Source organism: Coregonus clupeaformis, chromosome 4 (assembly GCF_020615455.1).
Source record: "Coregonus clupeaformis isolate EN_2021a chromosome 4, ASM2061545v1, whole genome shotgun sequence".
Lineage (NCBI taxonomy): Eukaryota > Metazoa > Chordata > Actinopteri > Salmoniformes > Salmonidae > Coregonus > Coregonus clupeaformis.
Genome location: NC_059195.1, coordinates 355,353 through 378,471, shown reverse-complemented (window position 1 = coordinate 378,471; position 23,119 = coordinate 355,353). Strand labels below are relative to the sequence as shown.

At 45.4% G+C, this 23,119-nt stretch overlaps 1 protein-coding gene across 5 annotated transcripts in view; it reads right to left on the bottom strand.

Annotated features, from left to right (window-relative positions):
- LOC121549040 (membrane-associated guanylate kinase, WW and PDZ domain-containing protein 2-like) overlaps positions 1–23,119 on the bottom strand; it is a 245,542-nt gene that overhangs the window by 85,676 nt on the left and 136,747 nt on the right. For all 5 annotated transcript variants that reach the window (XM_045209710.1, XM_045209705.1, XM_045209707.1 and 2 more), the window contains exons 3-4: positions 3,378–3,497; positions 420–635 (exon numbers count right to left, since the gene is read on the bottom strand). In XM_045209710.1, coding sequence (XP_045065645.1) covers positions 420–635; positions 3,378–3,497 — 336 coding nt within the window. The remainder of the gene's footprint in view (positions 1–419; positions 636–3,377; positions 3,498–23,119) is intronic.

The following is a 23,119-nucleotide window of genomic DNA, read 5'->3' as shown; positions in this document are numbered from 1 at the left end:
ATGAGATGGGATGAGATGGGATACAGTGTAAGGCTGTTGTCTCTGAACACTATCAGTCCTAACCGTCTATAGTTCTGCTACATGGGACAGTCTGCTTGAGGGACGTACCCATGCTTTTTATAGGCATTAAAACTGTTTTTAATTTAGATTCTATGATGATTAGGATGATGATGATCTGAGCAGCTTTGGCATGGGAAGAGCTCCCTGTAGGCAGTAGGGACATGTATCCATCCTTTATTATGTTATTGTATTGCCCTGACTGAGAGCTGGTTGCTACGATGTAACCTAGACGATAGACTGTTGCTATGTTGTCTGATCAAATCCCACGGGTCGTTGCTATCTTGTTTCGGCGGTGACCTTGTTGTCATGACGAGGATCTATTGTTGCACATCAACACTATGTCTGCGTTGGAACCAAACCTGGGGTGATGCCATTGCCGTTGCCATTGACAACGGGCCTCTCTTCCTCCTCATCCTCGGGTGGCTCGATGCCGGCCTTCTCCATGTTGCTGACCGACTTGTTCCGTTTCCTCTTCCCCTTGGAGCTGGGTCGGGCGCCCGGCAGGAGCTGATCTGTTACATTTAGCAGCAGAGGGCTGGGCTCGCACGGGGGCTTAGGGGTGCCGTAATAGTTCTCTGGAGAAGGAAGGAAGGGATACTTGATATTAATGATCATTTTATATACTTAGTCAGTCATACACACATAATTTATACTTAGGTGCTGGTGGGTGAGGTTAAAGAATCAAAATGGCCAATGTGACAGACTGAGGTTTTAACCCAGGTCTCCCCATGAGACTGTGTTAGTCTGCTGATCTAAAGCCTAGGCTATTGCTCCTACAGTGCATCCACTTTAATAGCTACAATGCTTGGATCGGAAATGACCTGAGGAAGTTTCACCTCAGATTGAAACGTTGTCATTATTAAAAGTGATATATGAGCAATTTAGAGCATTTTTGCTATCTTTTCATAATAGTTATCTGTACCAGAGGACCGAGACACACATTCAGGAGTTGAACCTCAAGTCACATGAGTGAGCACAAACCTGCTTAATATGCAACATGCCTGAGTTTTGGACACATTTTGTTTGCCTTTGATGATGCGTCTATAAAAATATTTGCTTGGATGTTTTTCTCCCCTCTTTCTTTTCTCTTGTTACAAGTTAATATTCAAGCGCTAAAGTAGGGATCACAGGAGACAACACAGGCACAATCGGAACATTAAATTAAACTGTCTATTTAAAGGGAAATATATTGTACAATGAAATATTGAAAGGGAGAGAGCAAGTGAGAAAGTCATGCGGGAAGATGATGTCATTATTACATAACCCAATTGGACCAGGACCAGGAAGTGGAAGGTCAGTTGATGTCCTGTTCTGTTGTCTAAAACCAGGTGATCCATGAACACTGAACGCACACACGCTGGGAGTTAAAGTTCATATACTTCTTAAAAGCTCACACGTAAGTCTCAAGGCACGTCAAGGGGAGGTACTCAAACACATTCAAACACTCCAGAACCAGAACACATACACTTACAAACACAGCCACCCACAAGACTTCATATTGGTAACTAAAGCCTGACACTGTCTGGCCCACACCCCAGGCATTTTCACTAACATCACTTGTTAGCGCTTTTGTGTCTGCTGACACATTAGTGTTATCCACCGCACATCAATCAATCACTAAACCATGCACAGATTCCTAGTGATTGAGTGAGTGTGTGTGTGGTTTGTAATTAAATAAAGAAGAACCCTGTCTCTCTCTCTGGGCTCTGGGCTCTGTGTGGTCATCCCGTCTGTCTCCCCAGGGCGGAGTTGCCAACTCCCAGCATGCAAAGCGTTTCTGGGGTTGTTCTAAGCTTGCTCCCCTGGGCTCCTCCTCGCTGACGCTTTCACACATCGCCCACTCTGATCCTCCAGCCCCTGAGTCTGCTAGCTGCAAGATTTCCTCCACACACACGCGCGCTCGCACGCACACAAACATCCCTTGCTACAGCTTTAAGCCCAGAGATACCTGGCAAAGTCCTGAGACAGCGGATGTCTTTGTTTAGCTGATGTGAGATCTGATGAAGTGTTTGGGCTCTACTCTCTGTAAACACGGTGTGAAATGGACTGGGGGAGATATGATGTTGCCACAGCAATGGAACCTAGTTCCCTTGAGAGCAGGCTCCAAGGCACTGCCTCTCCACTGGAGATTAGGTCCTGTAGGTAGAGAGGGTTTCTATGAGAGTGAGATTACCCTGCACTTCTCAGTGGTGCTTCAGTACTTCTAGAAGAGAAACCAGACACCCAAAGATATGTTGAAAATCCAATGAGATTATTCAAATCCTGGGGATTAAGTATTAACATGATTAACCCCAACAACACGTATGCTGCAGAGAGTTGTAGGACCATGGAGAAAATAGTAGCTGGAAAATCCTATGTTGGTTTGTATCTCAGATATTTGCTGTGGTTAGAAAAAGGCCCTGTGACTGAAATGAAAATGAGAGAACATTGCTGTAAAATTGAACGGAAAGGCTTAAAACCAATGACCACAGACTATTTTACCCTGCTGCTGCCTAAAATCTAAAAGCATGTTCAGTCAGACTTTCAGGGAACTCAAATCTAAAATGCACAAAACAGCACCGCATGCTTCAAACCTTCAAACATTCCTTCATGAACTGAAGAAAATCTCCAGTAGTATGCTACAATGCTAGATGAGTTGCATACCTTTCTATTATCTAAATGAAAGCCAAGAGACACACTGACCCATCTGCCTCTCTCTGCCTCTCTCTCTCTCTACCTCTCTCTCTCTCTCTCGGAGAGAGAATCTATCATCGCTCCTGGCAACCAACCGTTAAATTGACCATCTGCAATTTATTTTTCTGCCATGACAGGCGCGAGGCTGAGCGGGAGGGCTCGGCGAGGGAGCTGACATGGAGTTAATGCATTATCTGTCTGTGTGGTGGAGTCCCCTGTATCTGACAAAGTGGAAAGCCAGTGGTTTAGTACACCCAGCACAGAGCCACACAGACCAGGGCAGATGGAGAGAAACTGGAGTGAGTCGTGTTTATTCTGGAGCCATTAGGGCTCAGAGGAGAGCCAGCATGGAGGAGATAGCAGAGTGGAGAGGTGGAGTGGTGTTGTGGGGTGTGTGCCCGAAAGTGAGTTTTCTCTACTCTGATTAAAACAGCTTTTCTGTAAGCTATGTATTGATATCTGAGAGCTGTCTAAAAGCACACAACTCATTCGTCTCTGTCAGAGATTGGAAGGATGGTAAAGGAAATATAAACAAACAGCTACATAATACAATTATTCCAACAAGCAATTGAACAAAATCAGAAAAGACCACCAAAAAAAAAACACACGATACACTCCCAAAAAAGCGAAAAGCTTGCTTTTACCTTCATAAGTTCCGCTCTCTAGTAAGGCTCCACTTTTCTCCAATTCCATAAACCGGTCAACAGTCACAAAGTTGTAGTCCACCCCCGGGACCTCTCCTTCCTTGGGCTGCCTGGTTGTACCTACCGGAGAGGAGAGGGGAGGAGCACAGTTAGAATCAGGGAACTCACTAAGAAACTGTGTATACCTGCATACAGGAGAGACGAGCAGGGTAAGCATTATGGCCCTTTTTATGAACTGTGTGTCCAGTTCATAAATACACCATGTACACCATGACAGTACATTAAAGGGATACTTTGGGATTTTGTTTAATGAGTCAGATGAACTCGTGGATACCATTTTTATGTATCTGTGTCCATTATGAAGGAAGTTAGAGGTAGTTTTGCAAGTCATCTCGACTCTGAGGAAGTAGATAAAGGGCCTAATTGCCAAAATTCCGAAGTATCCCTTTAACAAAAGGATCATACTTTGAACACCTCAACGTCTCATAAAGAATCAGAACAGAACGGTCGATTAAGGACAAGCTGACCCTGAATCAGTTATATTCATGTATTCTGAGCGGGTCTCTTGGTTGCACATTTGAATTAAACTGAATACTTAAGCGCTGTCCTTTGGGATGATGAGCGATGAGTCCTTCACTAGGTAACGTTACAGGAATGTTTCAGCTGAGTGATGCAACTCCAACGGAGAAGAGGGAAATAAGTTAAATCTGCATACAGTGTCAAAGCCTCTCAGAGAGTAGACAAAGAGCCTCTACACAACCTCAAAGGGCTGCTATCTAGAGAACACTAGCCTGCTAAATGCTAACAGTAGCACCCTTTTAATCATGTTAGCGATAGCATAAGTGGCTAGTTCTCACCACATTTGCCAGTCGATTAAGAGCGTTGGGCCAGTAACCGAAAGGTCGCTGGTTAGAATCCCCAAGCCGACTAGGTGAAAAAGCTGTTCATGTGCCCTTGAGCAAGGTGCTTAACCTTAATTGCTCCTGTAAGTCGCTCTGGATAAGAGCGTCTGCTAAATGACCAAAAAATCCCAAACTCTCTCTCCTAAGCATAGTGTCTGTTTGAGAGACAGCTGTAATTGCCAGTCAGTGTTGTGTTGTGGAGGATATGATGCTAAAGGTATATCAAGGTATAAATTAGTTCCTAAATGCTCCTGCTAATGCAGTGTGCTAATTAGCCTGTTTGAGCCCCAGAGGTTAGGCTAATTGATGTTGGCTGTGAATGCTCCAAGGTACTCCATCGCTGAGGTGTTAAACAGCTTATACCCACATCCGTGTTAACACTGCTGTAAAAGTCTGGCCTATGGCAGTCTTTGGTGCTGGAACAGCCTGGCCTAGGGCAGTCTTTGGTGCTGGAAGAGCCTGGCCTATGGCAGCCTTTGGTGCTGGAAGAGCCTGGCCTATGGCAGCCTTTGGTGCTGGAAGAGCCTGGCCTATGGCAGCCTTTGATACTGTAGAGTCTAGCATATGGCAGAATTTGGGGTCTGTGTGCTATATGGGAACATGTGAGGTGGGGGTACTGTTCGATACCTGTGGCATGATTAGACTGGCCCAAAAAAGCAGACTGAATTACTGCCTCACTCAATACCAGTTCCATTAACACATTCCTCAAAAATGCCTACATTCCGATAGGCTAGAACTGCACCACGAGGCTAGCGAGGGTAAATTGAGTGTGTGTCTGTTGAGTCAGACAGTTCATATGTCTGCTATGTCACATGATGATGCAGCCATGCTTGCCAACTTAGTCTGGTGCCACAAGCTCTTTTCACCTGTCACATGTCATTATGATGTAACAGTATTGACGGGAGGTGCTGGATTGGTGCAAATTGAATGCCTCCACGCCATTCTGTCGCGACAGGCGCAAGAGCTGTGAGATACTCTGAGCTTTTCTTCAGTAAGTCGATTTTGGACACCGCCACCCTCTCTCTCAATGCTGCTGACAGGGCGTCCAAGCGTGAAATAACGTAATGAAAAGAAAATGACTCCACCAAGGCCATTAAAGTGCTTGCCAACGTTGTCTTAAAGCTCAATGTTGATGAATCTGTCCTTAAATGGGAAAAGCAAAATAAAAATTAAAAAAACATTTCACACAGAGACAATATTAAAAAGCCCTTGTTCATGTAAAGAATAAGCCTAAGTGAAAATGTACTAATTAAACTTTCAACCGATACCATGCAATGGAAACCGGAATTCTCTCAGAGTTCAGCGTCAACATCAAACCATGGTGCTCCACATCAAAACACACCAGGCAGAGAGAGTTCTAGGTGAGGGTTGAGAGAGGAGTGGCAGGGGGCTGCTCTAGGGGCGAGGAAGACACATCTGAGCCATGTTGATATGTGGTGACGAGAGGAGCTGCTAGTGAACACACATACAGTGTGTGTGTGTGTGTGTGTGTGTGTGTGTGTATCTATGTGTATGATACAATATGGAACCTCCAGTGCTACACTGCATGAGGCCTGCGTAACGATAACAGATTACACCTCCCGACAGCGCTACAGAACGGCCGACACACAGCACAGCACTTCAAAGGGAACCTTTGATGTCACGAAACTACTGTATAATTAGCACCGTCTTCCAGTGGGGACTTTTCTATGGCGACACATTCTAATAGGAGCAACCTATAAGGCATGAAAGTGGTTTTCTGTACTTTCAGAGTTCTGGGTCATCTGTTAGATTTTACATTAGTGTAACATCCAAGCTGGTTTAAGAGAGACATTTGTAGTGACGATTACCTATAAAAAGCCACTGGCACAGGAGAGAGACGTCCATAATGCGTGCACAGAAATAGCTTTCCAAACATAATTATTTTCGGAGTTCCCTTTTTTAGTTCCAATACAAATATTAGCATAAAAGGCGCAGAGGTCAAATCTATGAGCATGTTCTGTGATACGGTAATAACTGTATGGCCTCTTCGGTCTCCGCTAACCCTTCCTGGTCACCTGTGCTACATGTGACCAGTGAACCATGACCCCAACATATAGTGCCCTCTAGTGTACAAACAAGTTTTAAAAAAAACTTTGACAGACAACATATACAATGACATATAAACATGCCAAAACAACTCCTACACAGCGGCCCCTATGGTTTACCTTGTAGAAATCACCACTTAGCATGATGGAGTATATACTTGCATATGCGGTAACACACCCTCGATAGACTAAAAGTTATTCTTCTCTCCTAGTGACTGATCTAAGAAGCCTATATTTATCTGTCATTTACAAAAAACCCATTGGTATACATTTACAATAAATTAGGGCCACATACCTAATAAATCAAACTGACATACTGTAGGTTATTTGACCCTAGTGGGGCGTTTTCAAGGCTGTGGCGTTTTCAAGGCACCTGGGACATTTCTAGATTGCTGATAATTTACACTCGGGCTCCCGAGTGGCGCAGCGGTCTAAGGCACTGCATCTCAGTGCTTGAGGCGTCACTACAGACCCCTGGTTCGATTCCAGGCTGTATCACAACCGGCCGTGATTGGGAGTCCCATAGGGCAGCGCACAATTGGCCCAGCGTCGTCCAGGTTTGGCCGGTGTAGGCCGTCATTGTAAATAAGAATATGTTCTTAACTGACTTGCCTAGTTAAATAAAGGTTAAATAAAAAAAATGAGTTGTGCTGTACAGGAAATGCTTTTTCATGTTCAACAAACATCCTACTTATTAATCTCCTGTTCGGTAGGAGGTGAAGCAAGGAGAGAGAGAAAGAAAGAGAGAGAGGGAGAGAGAGCGAGAGAGAGTGAGCGAACACAGACGATTCATCAGAGGGGAAGCCAGGATTTTCACTGGAGCAATCTGCAAACAAAGCCGAGAATAACACAAACAGATTACCAGAGATAACAGTGGCGGATACCCAGCTATTTGTCCCGAGGTACGACACCGTAATGACTCGGAAGCGGCTGTCGTCTTTCCACGTACAAAATGTTCCCTGGAACTCCCGGGGAGCGGAGAGCGGAGTAGGGGATGAGAGAATGAGGGAGAGAGAGAGAAAACAATAATGCTGTCTGAACATCTCTTCCTCTCCGCTGAGCAAGGGAGAGAGAGAGAGAGAGAGAGAGAGAGAGAGAGAGAGAGAGAGAGAGAGTGTGAAGGGTCTGTGAGGAGAAGGTGTGGAGATGAAGCATGTCTCTCTGAGTAGACTAGAGTTGGAGCGTGGGCAGTAAAGCTGCCTGCCAACCAGGCCTCTACTACTCTCCCTTCCCTCCCATGGCTCTCTCCCTACACTACAGTTATATCCATCCATAGGATTTCATAGCCAGGGGCCAATAGATCAGCTCTTAACACATCCAGCTTATTACCATTGTCCAGTAATGGAGCCCGGGTCAGGGTATCTAGCCTGCGTTGTTTTTAAATCCAAACCCATTCAACAATGCACTTCAGTGGAATAAATGTACCTTGCCAAAAGGGCAGCCATCTGCGCATTGCGCTTCATATGTCATGCATTAGCATGACGCTTAAGTATATCTACACTGTTTAACATCGGCGATTGGCAGAGGCATCGGTAACTGGATCACAGCTATGTGGATCCATGTGTGCGTCCAAAATGGTACCTTATTCTCTATATAGGCCCATAGGGCTCTGGTCAAAAGAAATGCACTATATCGCAGCCCATGACTGTTAAATGAGTGTGTCAGACCATCTGCAAGTGGAAATATTGGCTCCAACTTCAAACACTGCTGGGATGGCGGCGCAACAGAAGTCTGGTGCAGTGAGTGCATATCCCAACAGAGGTCTGGTGCAGTGAGTACATATCCCCAGGCTTTGGAGAGAAATAGTAAGATATACTATGTCCAGACTTCAATCTCTCTCGCAAGATACTATATCCACTCTCAAGCAGCTATAATCAAGCCTGAAAATCCACAGCTACTATGGCAAGAGATAGAAAAGCACAGGGAGAAATATCTCCCTTCTCTAAGTGTGTAGAGCCTGGTCTCTCTCTGGTCCTCCTCCTGTCCTGAGGCTGCAAGCCACATGTCACCTCACAGTTCTCCAGCCATCCATCAATAAGATGAGAGTGAGAAAGACACCACAGGACCAGAAGACCCTCTCAAAGCATCGTCATAGCACACCCCTGATCTCTCTCTTTCTCGATCTCTCTCTCGATCTCTCTCTCCCTCCCTCCGTCCGTCCCTCCCTCCCTCCCTCCCTCCCCCCTCCCTCCATCTTGGAGAGCAGCTATTACAGTGAGTGTAGTTTTAGAACTAGCCAACGTGATGTGACAGACTGCAGAAGAAGACTTGAGGCTGTACCTCTGTCCACCCTGCTTACCTTCTCCTCTCCTTACACATATGCTAGCCTTCAGACTGCATTAAAAGACCAAATGATGCCAGCAGCAGCGGCTGTTGCTTTCACAGCTAGTCGAAGGCCTAGCTTACTGAGATACAGACACACAGAGACAGGTTTGACCTCTTGACCTCTGAATCTCATATACTTGTTGTACTCTGTCCCTGACAAACAACATGCAGCTAGTTTCAAAACAGCCTTGAGTTTCACTTAGCAAGCCACTTCTGGGAGAAACTGTTCCATGTCAAATTGAAATCTCCAGCTCCACTGCCTCCAGTAGTTAGACCCAGTGTGTGTGTCAATGGGCTGCTGTGCATTGAAGGGGCCGGGATAGGGGGACTGTGTAGACAAGAGATGGTGATGGGATCATCTTCCGGTTGGCTGGGTGAAGCCCCACTAGGCCCAGTGTGTTGTGACGGTGTGTCAGTCAGGTCAGTGCTGTGCCGTGGTCCTTCTGGCCGGAGGTGCTCAGTAGCCCCCTCTATTCACCTCCCTAATCCCCCTGTTATGACAGCGAGAGATGCCGTCAATGTGCCCCATTGTCCAGATCCTAATCTAACCCGCTAGCCAATTAGGAAATGGCGGGCACTCCTAATGCCTGGGAATTAGTGAGATGGATTACGGTGCCATTCAGTGCTGTCCGGCCGCCATGGGAGACCGGAAGTCGGTTAACGGGGGGTGGAGATGGCTGAGCGAGGGCGCTGACGAAAAGCTGCTTTCGCCCGCACTTTCTGTTCATTGGTGGCGGTGGCAACGCATGGCCACGTAGCCATGGGATGTGCTTATTCACTGTTTTCATAGATTGCTGCCTTAATCAACCCTGATTAGATGATACACTTTAATAAACCTCCATTGAACTAAGAAAGAGAGACAAAGAGAGAGCAGAGAGAGAGAGAGAGAGAGAGAGAGAGAGAGAGAGAGAGAGACAGAGAGAGAGCAATATGTGAGAAGAAGGAGGTAGTGTTTTCATTGGGGGATACAGTAGTACAAATGATTAACAGGCACATATCCCTATCCCATCACAAAACAGAGTGCTTTTGTTCTCAGGCGCAGTGAGGTAAAACACAAGTGGTGTCCGAGATTTTCCTAAACTAGTCTGCCTATTGATGACCAGTAATTTGGGATTGATTGGGGGACCTGAGCATCGACAGAACCCCTCTGAGGCCCGTTGGCATGACGACAGCAGGTCCTCCGCCCCACTCGCCTTTCCCAGAATTGCATTAATAGATTGGCCCTCCTGGAGGTGCTGGTGGACGGCCGTGTGACGCGGCCTGGAGTTATCGATGACTGACCGCTCAGAGAGATGGAAGGAGAGAGAGCGAGGGGGGGGGGGAGAAAGAGAGAGAGAAGGGAGAGAGGGAGAGAGAAAGAAAGAAAGGAGAAAGAGAGAGAGACAGAAAGATGGAGATTGAGAGGGAGCACTGACTGGATCATTGTTTAGTACTGTGGCTCCCAGTGCTCTCACTGAAAGCTGTAAAACCTTCAGGGCCAGAGGTATCAATCTGCCAGCTCAGCTTCACTCATAATGAATCATACACACAGGAACACTATTACCTACCTAGCATTGTACCTTCACACAGGAACACTATTACCTACCTAGCATTGTACCTTCACACAGGAACACTATTACCTACCTAGCCATGTACCATCACACAGGAACACTAATACTACCTAGCATTGTACCATCACACAGGAACACTATTACCTACCTAGCCATGTACCATCACACAGGAACACTAATACTACCTAGCGTTGTACCATCACACAGGAACACTATTACCTAGCCATGTACCATCACACAGGATCACTATTACTACCTAGCATTGTACCTTCACACAGGAACACTATTACCTAGCATTGTACCATCACACAGGAACACTATTACCTACCTAGCCATGTACCATCACACAGGAACACTATTACCTAGCCATGTACCTTCACACAGGAACACTATTGCTACCTAGCATTGTACCATCACTGATGACTGGGGGCCATGGACGTGACATCTACAATGTAAGACAAATGACAGTATGTACATTACAGTATGTTCCCTTTAGGAGTAGCTGCAAGACATCCGTTGATACATTTGTTGCGAGTTATCCGACCACTGAGACATTCTTTGAGTGGAAGGCTGTTACAGTACACAATGTACAAGCCATCCTCATGTACATCTCCAACCTGCGACTCAGTCCATAGCCAGGCTATTATAATGGTCTGTAATGGTCTGCATAGCAGCATCCTGTTGGAATGTCTGAAGCCATTACCTTCTATTAAATGAGTGAGAGTGGAAGCTCTTTTCACTGGCGGTCACATATCAGTCTCTTGTCACTGAGATGTAAGAACAAGGATAGACTAGAGAGGACTCAGGTACACTGGGGTTTGTGTCTGATACATTCAGTAATGTGATACAGACAGTAATGTGATACAGACAGTAATGTGATACAGACAGTAATGTCATACAGTCAGTAATGTGATACAGACAGTAATGTGATACAGACAGTAATGTGATACAGACAGTAATGTGATACAGACAGTAATGTGATACAGTCAGTAATGTGATACAGACAGTTATTTGATATAGTCAGATGCAGAGATAACAGTGACACCAATAGGATTGTCCGTCCTCTACCAGCTCTATCAGAAAAACTCTATTGAAAGTTATTTTAAGTCCAGTAAAAAAGGCTTAATCTGAGTCCGGGAAACCAGTCTTAAAAAGTATATCTAATGCCAGTCCCAGATCACACCACATTCAGATCTCTCCCTGAAAGATTGTGCTAAAACTACTGAAGCCAAGAAGAGTGGAAGTGAAGTTTTCCCTGGTCCCTCTAACTGCCCCACTCAGGCAGCAGTCAAACAGAGAAGTGAGTGATTAAGCAACCTTGAGACGGTGACAGTGACAGATTGCTTTGTCATCCAGCTCGTCATGAGAGGCTTCCAGTACTTATTGTGTGCTTCCTCATCAGTGTTTTGGAGGAATCTTAAGTGTAATACCAAACTCCCTCAAGTAACTGTCTACAAACAACATTCCTTGAAACAAAACAAGTCCAGCAATGTAGGGCAAAAATATCATAATCCAGCACCATCATATAGCCAACTTTCTGTAAAAGTCATAGCTTTCTGACATGGAAATTGTGTATATATATTATATATACAGTGGGGGAAAAAAGTATTTAGTCAGCCACCAATTGTGCAAGTTCTCCCACTTAAAAAGATGAGAGAGGCCTGTAATTTTCATCATAGGTACACGTCAACTATGACAGACAAATTGAGATTTTTTTTCTCCAGAAAATCACATTGTAGGATTTTTAATGAATTTATTTGCAAATTATGATGGAAAATAAGTATTTGGTCACCTACAAACAAGCAAGATTTCTGGCTCTCACAGACCTGTAACTTCTTCTTTAAGAGGCTCCTCTGTCCTCCACTCGTTACCTGTATTAATGGCACCTGTTTGAACTTGTTATCAGTATAAAAGACACCTGTCCACAACCTCAAACAGTCACACTCCAAACTCCACTATGGCCAAGACCAAAGAGCTGTCAAAGGACACCAGAAACAAAATTGTAGACCTGCACCAGGCTGGGAAGACTGAATCTGCAATAGGTAAGCAGCTTGGTTTGAAGAAATCAACTGTGGGAGCAATTATTAGGAAATGGAAGACATACAAGACCACTGATAATCTCCCTCGATCTGGGGCTCCACGCAAGATCTCACCCCGTGGGGTCAAAATGATCACAAGAACGGTGAGCAAAAATCCCAGAACCACACGGGGGGACCTAGTGAATGACCTTCAGAGAGCTGGGACCAAAGTAACAAAGCCTACCATCAGTAACACACTACGCCGCCAGGGACTCAAATCCTGCAGTGCCAGACGTGTCCCCCTGCTTAAGCCAGTACATGTCCAGGCCCGTCTGAAGTTTGCTAGAGTGCATTTGGATGATCCAGAAGAGGATTGGGAGAATGTCATATGGTCAGATGAAACCAAAATAGAACTTTTTGGTAAACACTCAACTCGTCGTGTTTGGAGGACAAAGAATGCTGAGTTGCATCCAAAGAACACCATACCTACTACTGTGAAGCATGGGGGTGGAAACATCATGCTTTGGGGCTGTTTTTCTGCAAAGGGACCAGGACGACTGATCCGTGTAAAGGAAAGAATGAATGGGGCCATGTATCGTGAGATTTTGAGTGAAAACCTTCTTCCATCAGCAAGGGCATTGAAGATGAAACGTGGCTGGGTCTTTCAGCATGACAATGATCCCAAACACACCGCCCGGGCAACGAAGGAGTGGCTTCGTAAGAAGCATTTCAAGGTCCTGGAGTGGCCTAGCCAGTCTCCAGATCTCAACCCCATAGAAAATCTTTGGAGGGAGTTGAAAGTCAGTGTTGCCCAGCGACAGCCCCAAAACATCACTGCTCTAGAGGAGATCTGCATGGAGGAATGGGCCAAAATACCAGCAACAGTGTGTGAAAACCTTGTGAAGACTTACAGAAAACGTTTGACCTGTGTCATTGCCAACAAAGGGTATATAACAAAGTATTGAGAAACTTTTGTTATTGACCAAATACTTATTTTCCACCATAATTTGCAAATAAATTCATAAAAAATCCTACAATGTGATTTTCTGGATTTTTTTTCCTCCTTTTGTCCGTCATAGTTGACGTGTACCTATGATGAAAATTACAGGCCTCTCTCATCTTTTTAAGTTGGAGAACTTGCACAATTGGTGGCTGACTAAATACTTTTTTCCCCCACTGTATATATATATATATATATATATATATATATATATATATATATATATATATATATATATACTGTATATAGAGAGAGCTGCAAAAGACAAGTGAGGACAAAGATACTGGTACAGATACATATCCACCGTGTACATTGCCTGTACAGTACCTACCCCTAAAGAAAGACTTGATCATGTTGTCTGTGTCCTTGTGGAACAGGCTGACGCTCAGAACAGGTTTTCTCCTCCTCTCCTGCTTCCAGTGTGACTAAGAGGTGTGTACTACTTCATCACATTTCAGACATCCCCTTCTTAAAAAAATTATAAACATTGCCTTTGGTCTCGCTCTGCATCTGAGCCTGGAGAGAACCAAAGCAGTTAGTTTTGGTGTTATGACACAATAATAATGCAACCAGGAGACACTTGACAGCGAATACAGAGGTGCTTGGAGGCACTAGGCAACCACTCAAACCAGTCTCTTTAATCTGGGGAGATCCAAAAACAAGAGAAAAGACAACAATGCTTTCTTTCCCCTCGCAGCTGTTTCACTCTGTATCCATGGACGACAGGAGCCTCGTCATACACACACAGCCCAACCCAGGCAGGGATGGAGAGAGGGGGAGGGAGATAGATGGAGAGAGGGATGGAGAGATAGACACACATACATACACACACACACACTCACTCACACACACAGATTAGGGGCAAGCTATGTCTGTGTATGTGTGTGTATGTGTGTGCATGTGTGCCCGTGTCTCTGTGCAGCCCAGACACAGTGGGACTGATGGGGGATGTGAATGTGCTGCTGTCAGCCTAATCCTCACACTGCAGCCAGAGCTGTCCCTATCCCAGCTAGAGACCACATTACCACCCAATGACACAATCTGTTTGTCAGGGACGCCTGCCTGCCTGTCTCTATGGCTGTCCGCCTGCCTGACTGTCTACCTGCCTGCCTGCCTGACTGTCTACCTGCCTGTCTCCATGGCTGTCTACCTGCCTGCCTGCCTGTGTCCATGGCTGTCTACCTGCCTTCCTGTCTCCATGGCTGTCTACCTGCCTGCCTGCCTGTCTCCATGGCTGTCTACCCGCCTGCCTGTCTCCATGGCTGTCTACCCGCCTGCCTGTCTCCATGGCTGTCTACCTGCCTGTCTACCTGCCTGCCTACTCTCATTCAGTTATAACGCCCTATCACAGCCAGTTAGCCCTGAGGCTTAGGACGGACATTCTAGCAGACAACAGGTCCACATATCATCATGACCCTATTTGGCTCCATGGCCGAGCTCCGGATTGCTCCATTGCTATCTGAAGTGGTTTTCACCCAGGTTGTTCATTTGCTTTAGCCCTACCGTCATGGGAGACAATTTGGGTGTGTCTATTTACTGTATGTGTGTGTGTGTGTGTGTGTGCGTGTGTGTTGGGCGTGTGTACTTGCTATATGGGTGTGTGTATTTACTGTGTGTGTGCTCAGTGATGGGAGGAGGGGAGAGCTGCTGGTCATGGCAGATAGAAGACACAGATGAGGCAAAACGGTGGAATTCCCATCATACTAAAAACTCATCAAAAAAAGAAACGTCCTCTCACTGTCAATTGCATTTATTTTCAGCAAACTTAACATGTGTAAATATTTGTATGAACATAACAAGATTCAACAACTGAGACATAAACTGAACAAGTTCCACAGACATGTGACTAACAGAAATAGAATAATGTGTCCCTGAACAAAGGGGGGGTCAAAATCAAAAGTAACAGTCAGTATCTGGTGTGGCCACCAGCTGCATTAAGTACTGTAGTGCATCTCCTCCTCATGGACTCCACCAGATTTGCCAGTTATTGCTGTGAGATGTTACCCCACTCTTGCACCAAGGCACCGGCAAGTTCCCAGACATTTCTGGGGGGAATGGCCCTAGCCCTCACCCTCCGTGCTCAATGGGATTGAGATCCGGGCTCTTCGCTGGCCATGGCAGAACACTGACATTCCTGTCTTGCAGGAAATCACACACAGAACGAGCAGTATGACTGGTGGCATTGTCATGCTGGAGGGTCATGTCAGGATGAGCCTGCAGGAAGGGTACCACATGAGGGAGGAGGATGTCTTCCCTGTAACGCACAGCATTGAGATTCCCTGCAATGACAACAAGCTCAGTCCGATGATGCTGTGACACACCGCCCCAGACCATGACGGACCCTCCACCTCCAAATCGATCCCGCTCCAGAGTACAGGCCTCGGTGTAACGCACATTCCTTCGACGATAAACGCGAATCCGACCATCACCCGTGTTGAGACAAAACCGCGACTCGTCAGTGAAGAGCACTTTTTGCCAGTCCTGTCTGGTCCAGCGACGGTGGGTTTGTGCCCATAGGCGATGTTGTTGCCGGTGATGTCTGGTGAGGACCTGCCTTATAACAGGCCTACAAGCCCTCAATCCAGCCTCTCTCAGCCTATTGCGGACAGTCTTAGCACTGATGGAGGGATTGTGCGTTCCTGGTGTAACTCGGGCAGTTGTTGTTGCCATCCTGTACCTGTCCCGCAGGTGTGATGTTCGGATGTACCGATCCTGTGCAGTATGTTGTTACACGTGGTCTGCAACTGCGATGACGATCAGCTGTCCGTCCTGTCTCCCTGTAGCACTGTCTTAGGCGTCTCACAGTACGGACATTGCAATTTATTGCCCTGGCCACATCTGCAGTCCTAATGCCTCCTTGCAGCATGCCTAAAGCAGGGACCCTTGGGCATCTTTCTTTTGGTGTTTTTCAGAGTCAGTAGAAAGGCCTCTTTAGTGTCCTAAGTTTTCATAACTGTGACCTTAATTGCCTACCATCTGTAAGTGTCACGTCTCCTCCCATTGCTCCCCTCCGGCGCTCTGATTCGCCGGTCTACTGAGCCACCGGTCTGAGCGCACCACCTCGGCAACACCGGAATGGAAACCCAACGCACCCTAATCACCTCCAGCGCACCTGCACCTCATCATCTCATCACCACCACTATATTTTATTTATTTTTTTTTATTTCTTTTATTTCACCTTTATTTAACCAGGTAAACCAGTTGAGAACAAGTTCTCATTTACAACTGCGACCTGGCCAAGATAAAGCATAGCAGTGCGATAAAAACAACAACACAGAGTTACATATGGGGTAAAACAAAACAAAAATCAAAAAAATACAACAGAAATACAATTAATATACAGTGTGCAAATTTAGCAAGTTATGGAGGTAAGGCAATAAAATAGGCTATAGTGCAAAATAATTACAATTTAGTATTAACACTGGAATGATGTGCAAGAGATGATGTGCAAATAGAGATACTGGGGTACAGATGAGCAAAATAAATAACAATATAGGGATGAGGTAGTTGGGCGGGCTAATTTCAGATGGGCTGTGTACAGGTGCAGTGATCGGTAAGGTGCTCTGACAACTGATGCCTAAAGTTAGTGAGGGAGATAAGCGTCTCCAGCTTCAGAGATTTTTGCAGTTTGTTCCAGTCATTGGCAGCAGAGAACTGGAAGGAATTGCGGCCAAAGGAGGTGTTGGCTTTGGGGATGACCAGTGAGATATACCCGCTGGAGGCAGACTACGGGTGGGTGTTGCTATGGTGACCAATGAGCTAAGATAAGGCGGGATTTGCCTAGCAGTGATTTATAGATGGCCTGGAGCCAGTGGGTTTGGCTGACGAATATGTAGTGAGGACCAGCCAACAAGAGCGTACAGGTCACAGTGGTGGGTATTATATGGGGCTTTGGAGACAAAACGGATGGCACTGTGATAGACAACATCCAATTTGCTGAGTAGAGTGTTGGAGGCTATTTTGTAAATGACATCGCGAAGTCAAGGATCGGTAGGATAGTCAGTTTTACAAGGGCATGTTTGGCAGCATGAGTGAAGGAGGCTTTGTTGCGAAATAGGAAACCGATTCTAGATTTAACTTTGGATTGGAGATTCTTAATGTGAGTCTGGAAGGAGAGTTTACAGTCTAACCAGACACCTAGATATTTGTAGTTGTCCACGTACTCTAGGTCAGACCCGTCTAGAGTAGTGATTCTAGTCGGGTGGGCGGGTGCAAGCAGCGTTCGGTTGAAGAGCATGCATTTTGTTTTACTAGTGTTTAAGAGCAGTTGGAGGCTACTGAAGGAGTGTTGTATGGAATTGAAGCTCGTTTGGAGGTTTGTTAACACAGTGTCCAATGAAGGGCCAGATGTATACAAAATGGTGTCGTCTGCGTAGAGGTGGATCTGAGAGTCACCAGCAGCAAGAGCGACGTCATTGATATACACAGAGAAAGAGTTGGCCCAAGAATTGAACCCTGTGGCACCCCCATAGAGACTGCCATAGGTCCAGACAACAGGCCCTCCGATTTGACACATTGAACTCTATCTGAGAAGTAGTTGGTGAACCAGGCGAGGCAGTCATTAGAGAAACCAAGGCTATTTAGTCTGCCAATAAGAATGCGGGTGGTTGACAGAGTCGAAAGCCTTGGCCAGGTCAATGAAAACGGCTGCACAGTACTGTCTATTATCGATCGCGGTTATAATATCATTTAGGACCTTGAGCGTGGCTGAAGTGCACCCATGACCAGCTCGGAAACCGGATTGCATAGCAGAGAAGGTACAGTGGGATTCGAAATGGTTGGTGATCTGTTTGTTGACTTGGCTTTCAAAAACTTTTGAAAGGCAGGGCAGGATGGATATGGGTCTGTAACAGTTTGGATCTAGGAGTGTCACCCCCTTTGAAGAGGGGGATGACCGCGGCAGCTTTCAATCTCTGGGGATCTCAGACGTTACGAAAGAGAGGTTGAACAGGCTAGTAATAGGGGTTGCGACAATTTCGTGGCTAGTTTTAGAAAGAAAGGGTCCAGATTGTCTAGTCCAGATGATTTGTAGGGGTCCAGATTTTGCAGCTCTTTTAGAACATCAGCTGTCTGGATTTGTGTGAAGGAGAAGCGGGGGGGCATGGGCAAGTTGCAGCGGAGGGTGCAGAGCTGGTGGCCGGGGTAGTGGTAGCCAGGTGGAAAGCATGGCCAGCCGTAGCAAAATGCTTGTTGAAATTCTCGATTATTGTAGATTTATCGGTGGTGATAGTGTTTCCTAGCCTCAGTGCAGTGGGCAGCTGGGAGGAAGTGCTCTTATTTTCCATGGACTTTACAGTGTCCCAAAACTTTTTGGAGTTAGTGCTACAGGATGCAAATTTCTGTTTGAAAAAGTTAGCTTTTGCTTTCCTAACTGCTTGTGTATATTGGTTCCTAACTTCCCTGAAAAGTTGCTGAGTTTAGCCCTGGACTGTTCTGGATGATGTTGTGTGTGATTGTTAAGCTTCGTGTCATTAACTCTATCGCTGTTATTTATCTTTATCTTTGTTAAGTAAACCTTGACCTTGTTAATTCATGCGTCCTGCCTCTTCGTATACTCAGTATCATCACAGTAAGCTGTTAGTGTCTTAACGACCGTTCCACAGGTGCATGTTCATTAATTGTTTATGGTTCACTGAACAAGCATGGGAAACAGTGTTTAAACCCTTTACAATGAAGATCTGTGAAGTTATTTGGATTTTTACGAATTATCTTTGAAAGACAGGGTCCTGAAAAGGGGACGTTTCTTTTTTTGCTGAGTTTAGTAGTGGGAGATGTGGCAGGTCAGTAAACTAGAGGGGGAGGGGTTTAACAACCTACATGGCGTCCCTTTACAATGAGAAGTTTACCCTGTCGTTCCCTGACATTTGTTTAATGGCTGCTCCAAATAGGGAGGAGCGTGGCAACACAGGTAGAGAGTAGAGATACAGGGTTTTCCCTGAAGCCCTCTCAACCACAGACTATCAGAGGTGTATAGAGAGTCACTTCCGAGAGTGAAAAGCCATTTACTGCATATCACCTCCCTCTTGAGTGACTGGAGTTTATACATGAGTGTAACCGGTGTGAAATGGCTCGCTAGTTAGCAGTGCGTGCTATGTAGCGTTTCAATCGGTGACGTCACTCGCTCTGAGACCTTGAAGTAGTTGTTTCGCTTGCACTGCAAAGGCTGCGGCTTTTGTGGAGAGATAGGTAACAATGCTTTTTGGGTGACGGTTGGTGACGTGTTCAGCGGGTCCCTGGGGCAAGTAGAGGGACAGAAGCAACACTGTTACATGAGCTACACACACAACTTGAAAGACGGCATTATTGGTGATGATTTCAAATGGTACTAGGAACGATTAAGGTATATAAGTATGTGTCATCTAGATCTCAACAAGCTGCTATACACTGCTATACACCATAACAGTAGCATATTGAGAATCCATTGAATCAATTTACACTCAGAGTAAATGCAAAACCACTGATTTTGCTGATAGCTGCTTTACTGAGGAAAGTTTTACGTACTTTGACTGTGATATATGTTTGTCGTACCTAGCTCCCTTAAGTTGAATGCACTACCTGTAAGTCGCTCTGGATGAGAGCGTCTGCTGAATAACTCAGATGTCAATGTAATGTAATGGATCCTACAGTCTAAAATGAAACTAGGCTTCATGATGTGAAACAATGAAGAGTAACTGACCCCAAACTTAGTCACCAGTTCTCCAAATGATACTCAAATGAATATGAAAATCATAAATAATAAAGAAACACTATGCATTATTCATGACATTTTTCTTCCCTCGCAGCTTTCCTACTTCTTGCTCGCGGCACAAAATGTGTTCTAGAAAAGTACTCACCAACTTGCTGTGTGAAGTAAATAGTGGCTTGAGGAAAACGTTTTCTATAAATAATCATTAAAATGAAATACATATTTACAGAGAAGAAGGTGGGGGATGTGTGTGTGTGTGTGTGTGTGTGTGTGTGTGTGTGTGTGTGTGTGTGTGTGTGTGTAGGGGGGTATGGGGAGCACAGGCAGTCAGATGGAAAAGGGGGTTGAATGAGGGACACATTTCCATACACTGCGTATATTCACTGATAGTGTAACAACTTATCTCTGTTGTGTGAATTACACTATCGCACACGGCTATTTTCTTTCCCTTCCGTTCTCTTTAACACGCATAACTTTAAACATTACATAATAGATCAATAGTGAATACAATGTATATGTAAATGAATGCTTGGGTTTTCTACTGAATGAATATCTGATGAGTTTTGTATCTCTGATTGGTTATAGTCATTAATTCATCACCATGGTGTTGCCAGCAAATCATGAAAGTCAATTACTGACGCTGTTCCTGTTTAAACACACATTAAAAATACATACGTGGACATACAGTATAAAGCAGAAGGCTTACTGTATGTACTGTATGAGCAACATTTGAAAGCTTATGAAGAATTCACATCCTAACAGATCTAAAGATGAAGCGCAAATTTCAACTGACACTGTTTTCTCTAAAGCAGGGGTCTTCAACCTTTTCACGTCTTGTCTAATCATCAGGTAAATTAAGGTGGCAAGGAGAAGTAATCAACATTTTAAAATTAATAGATTTGGTAGATAGTTTTCCATTATTTTGATCTCCCAACATTATAACAGGAAGAGGAAGTGTAAACTCTAACATAGCCTATTAGTTAGAAAGGTAACTCCAAACACATTTTCGCTAATAGCCGCTGTTAAGGTGATTAAACAAAGGTTAGCCATGTGTTGGCAAAAATGTATATCCAAGTCAAGAAAGCTTACCAGCAGCCAGCGGCAGTTGCCGCGACTGGTACTTGTGGGTGCTTTTTCAAACGTCAGATACTCCAGTGACTGTAATTAGTTGAGAAATAAAGTTTCCCCCTCTGTCTGTCTGTGTCCCCTCTCCCTCAGTCTCTCTCTCTCTTTCTCCCTCTGTCTGTCTGTCTCCTCTCCCTCAGTCTCTCTCTCTCTTTCCCCCTCTGTCTGTGCCCCCCCCCCCTCTCTCTCTCTCTCTCGCTCGCTCGCTCTACCTCACTCTCTACCTCTCTCTCTCTGTCTCCCTCTCCCTCTCTCTCTGCCTCTCTCTGTCTCTCCCTCTCTCTCTCTCCACCACCAATAATCCATCCAGCCTTCTACAACGGGACTGCCAGCTCTGCACAAACTCTAATTGGATCCTTTTAAAGGTGCTCACCATGACGACTCTCACCAATGTAATTATGTCCCCCCCCTTCATTTAATGGCTGTGGGCTGGGATGGACGGGAAGAACTCAGAGCAGTGCCCTTCTACAGAACGGCTGGAACACTTTGGGTTTTACAGTACGGCTAATCCAATTTCACCCACAGAGAAATCATCCCATGCCATATATACTTTTCAACAGGCTTTTTTATGGGCCACTTTTGAATATCCTGGCCTCATTGATTTCTACCAGTGAAAAAAAGGGGTTCAGTTCTCTCTCTCATGCTCTTTTGTTCTCTCTCTCATGCTCTTTTGTTCTCTCTCTCATGCTCTTTTGTTCTCTCTCTCATGCTCTTTTGCTCTCTCTCTCATGCTCTTTTGCTCTCTCTCTCTCTCTCTCTCTCTCTCTCTCTCTCTCTCTCTCTCTCTCTCTCTCTCTCTCTCTCTCTCTCTCTCTCTCTCTCTCTCTCTCTCTCTCTCTCTCTCTCTCTCTCTCTCTCTCTCTCTCTCTCTCTCTCTCTCTCTCTCTCTCTCTCTCTCTCTCTCTCTCTCTCTCTCTCTCTCTCTCTCTCTCTATATATATATATATATATATATACATATGTATCTCTCTCTTTCTCTACCCACACCTGGTTTCCCTGCTAAACCCCCTCCATCCTCTCCTCTGCCACCTGTAAAGTCATTCCGGAACATTCTGCCCAAACTCCCCTGACAGAATGCAAATGAGCGGATTTTTCTAGTGATTCATTCCAGCACTTTTGAGGCGATTAGGGGAAGTCAATCAGATGAATAATATATGGACGCACTCTATCAAAACGCCACAGTGTGGGGCAGGAGGAGAATGGATGGGGGGAGGTGCCATAAGCAGCTTAGTGACAATAAACAATACATGCTATACCTCTGTGTGCATGAGAGAGAACGGGAGAGGATTGTTGGATGTTGAGTGAAAACTAGATCAAGGACATAGATACTTGCAGCAACACCTGCACAACACAACACCTGCACAGTCTCCAACAGGTGAAATTCAATTATATTTCATTCCATTCAATTCAGCATTCCTCAATCTGCTCATTCCTCAGATATGTGCCTACAATAGAAACAACTGTTAGCGAGTTGACTTGCAGCGCTCTGGAGTTTAAGAACTAACTGCATATTCTGAGGGACAAAAAAGCTATTATATGAATGCACCTATCTGATCCAGGAGAGGTGATGATGAGAACAGCAGTCTATGGAGCAGCAACACAGAGATAGGTGATGGTGAGAACAGCAGTCTATGGGGCAGCAACACAGAGACAGGTGATGGTGAGAACAGCAGTCTATGGGCAGCAACACAGAGACAGGTGATGGTGAGAACAGCAGTCTATGGGGCAGCAACACAGAGACAGGTGATGGTGAGAACAGCAGTCTATGGGGCAGCAACACAGAGACAGGTGATGGTGAGAACAGCAGTCTATGGGGCAGCAACACAGAGACAGGTGATGGTGAGAATAGCAGTCTATGGGGCAGCAACACAGAGACAGGTGATGGTGAGAATAGCAGTCTATGGGGCAGCAACACAGAGACAGGTGATGGTGAGAACAGCAGTCTATGGGCAGCAACACAGAGACAGGTGATGGTGAGAACAGCAGTCTATGGGGCAGCAACACAGAGACAGGTGATGGTGAGAACAGCAGTCTATGGGGCAGCAACACAGACACAGGTGATGGTGAGAAC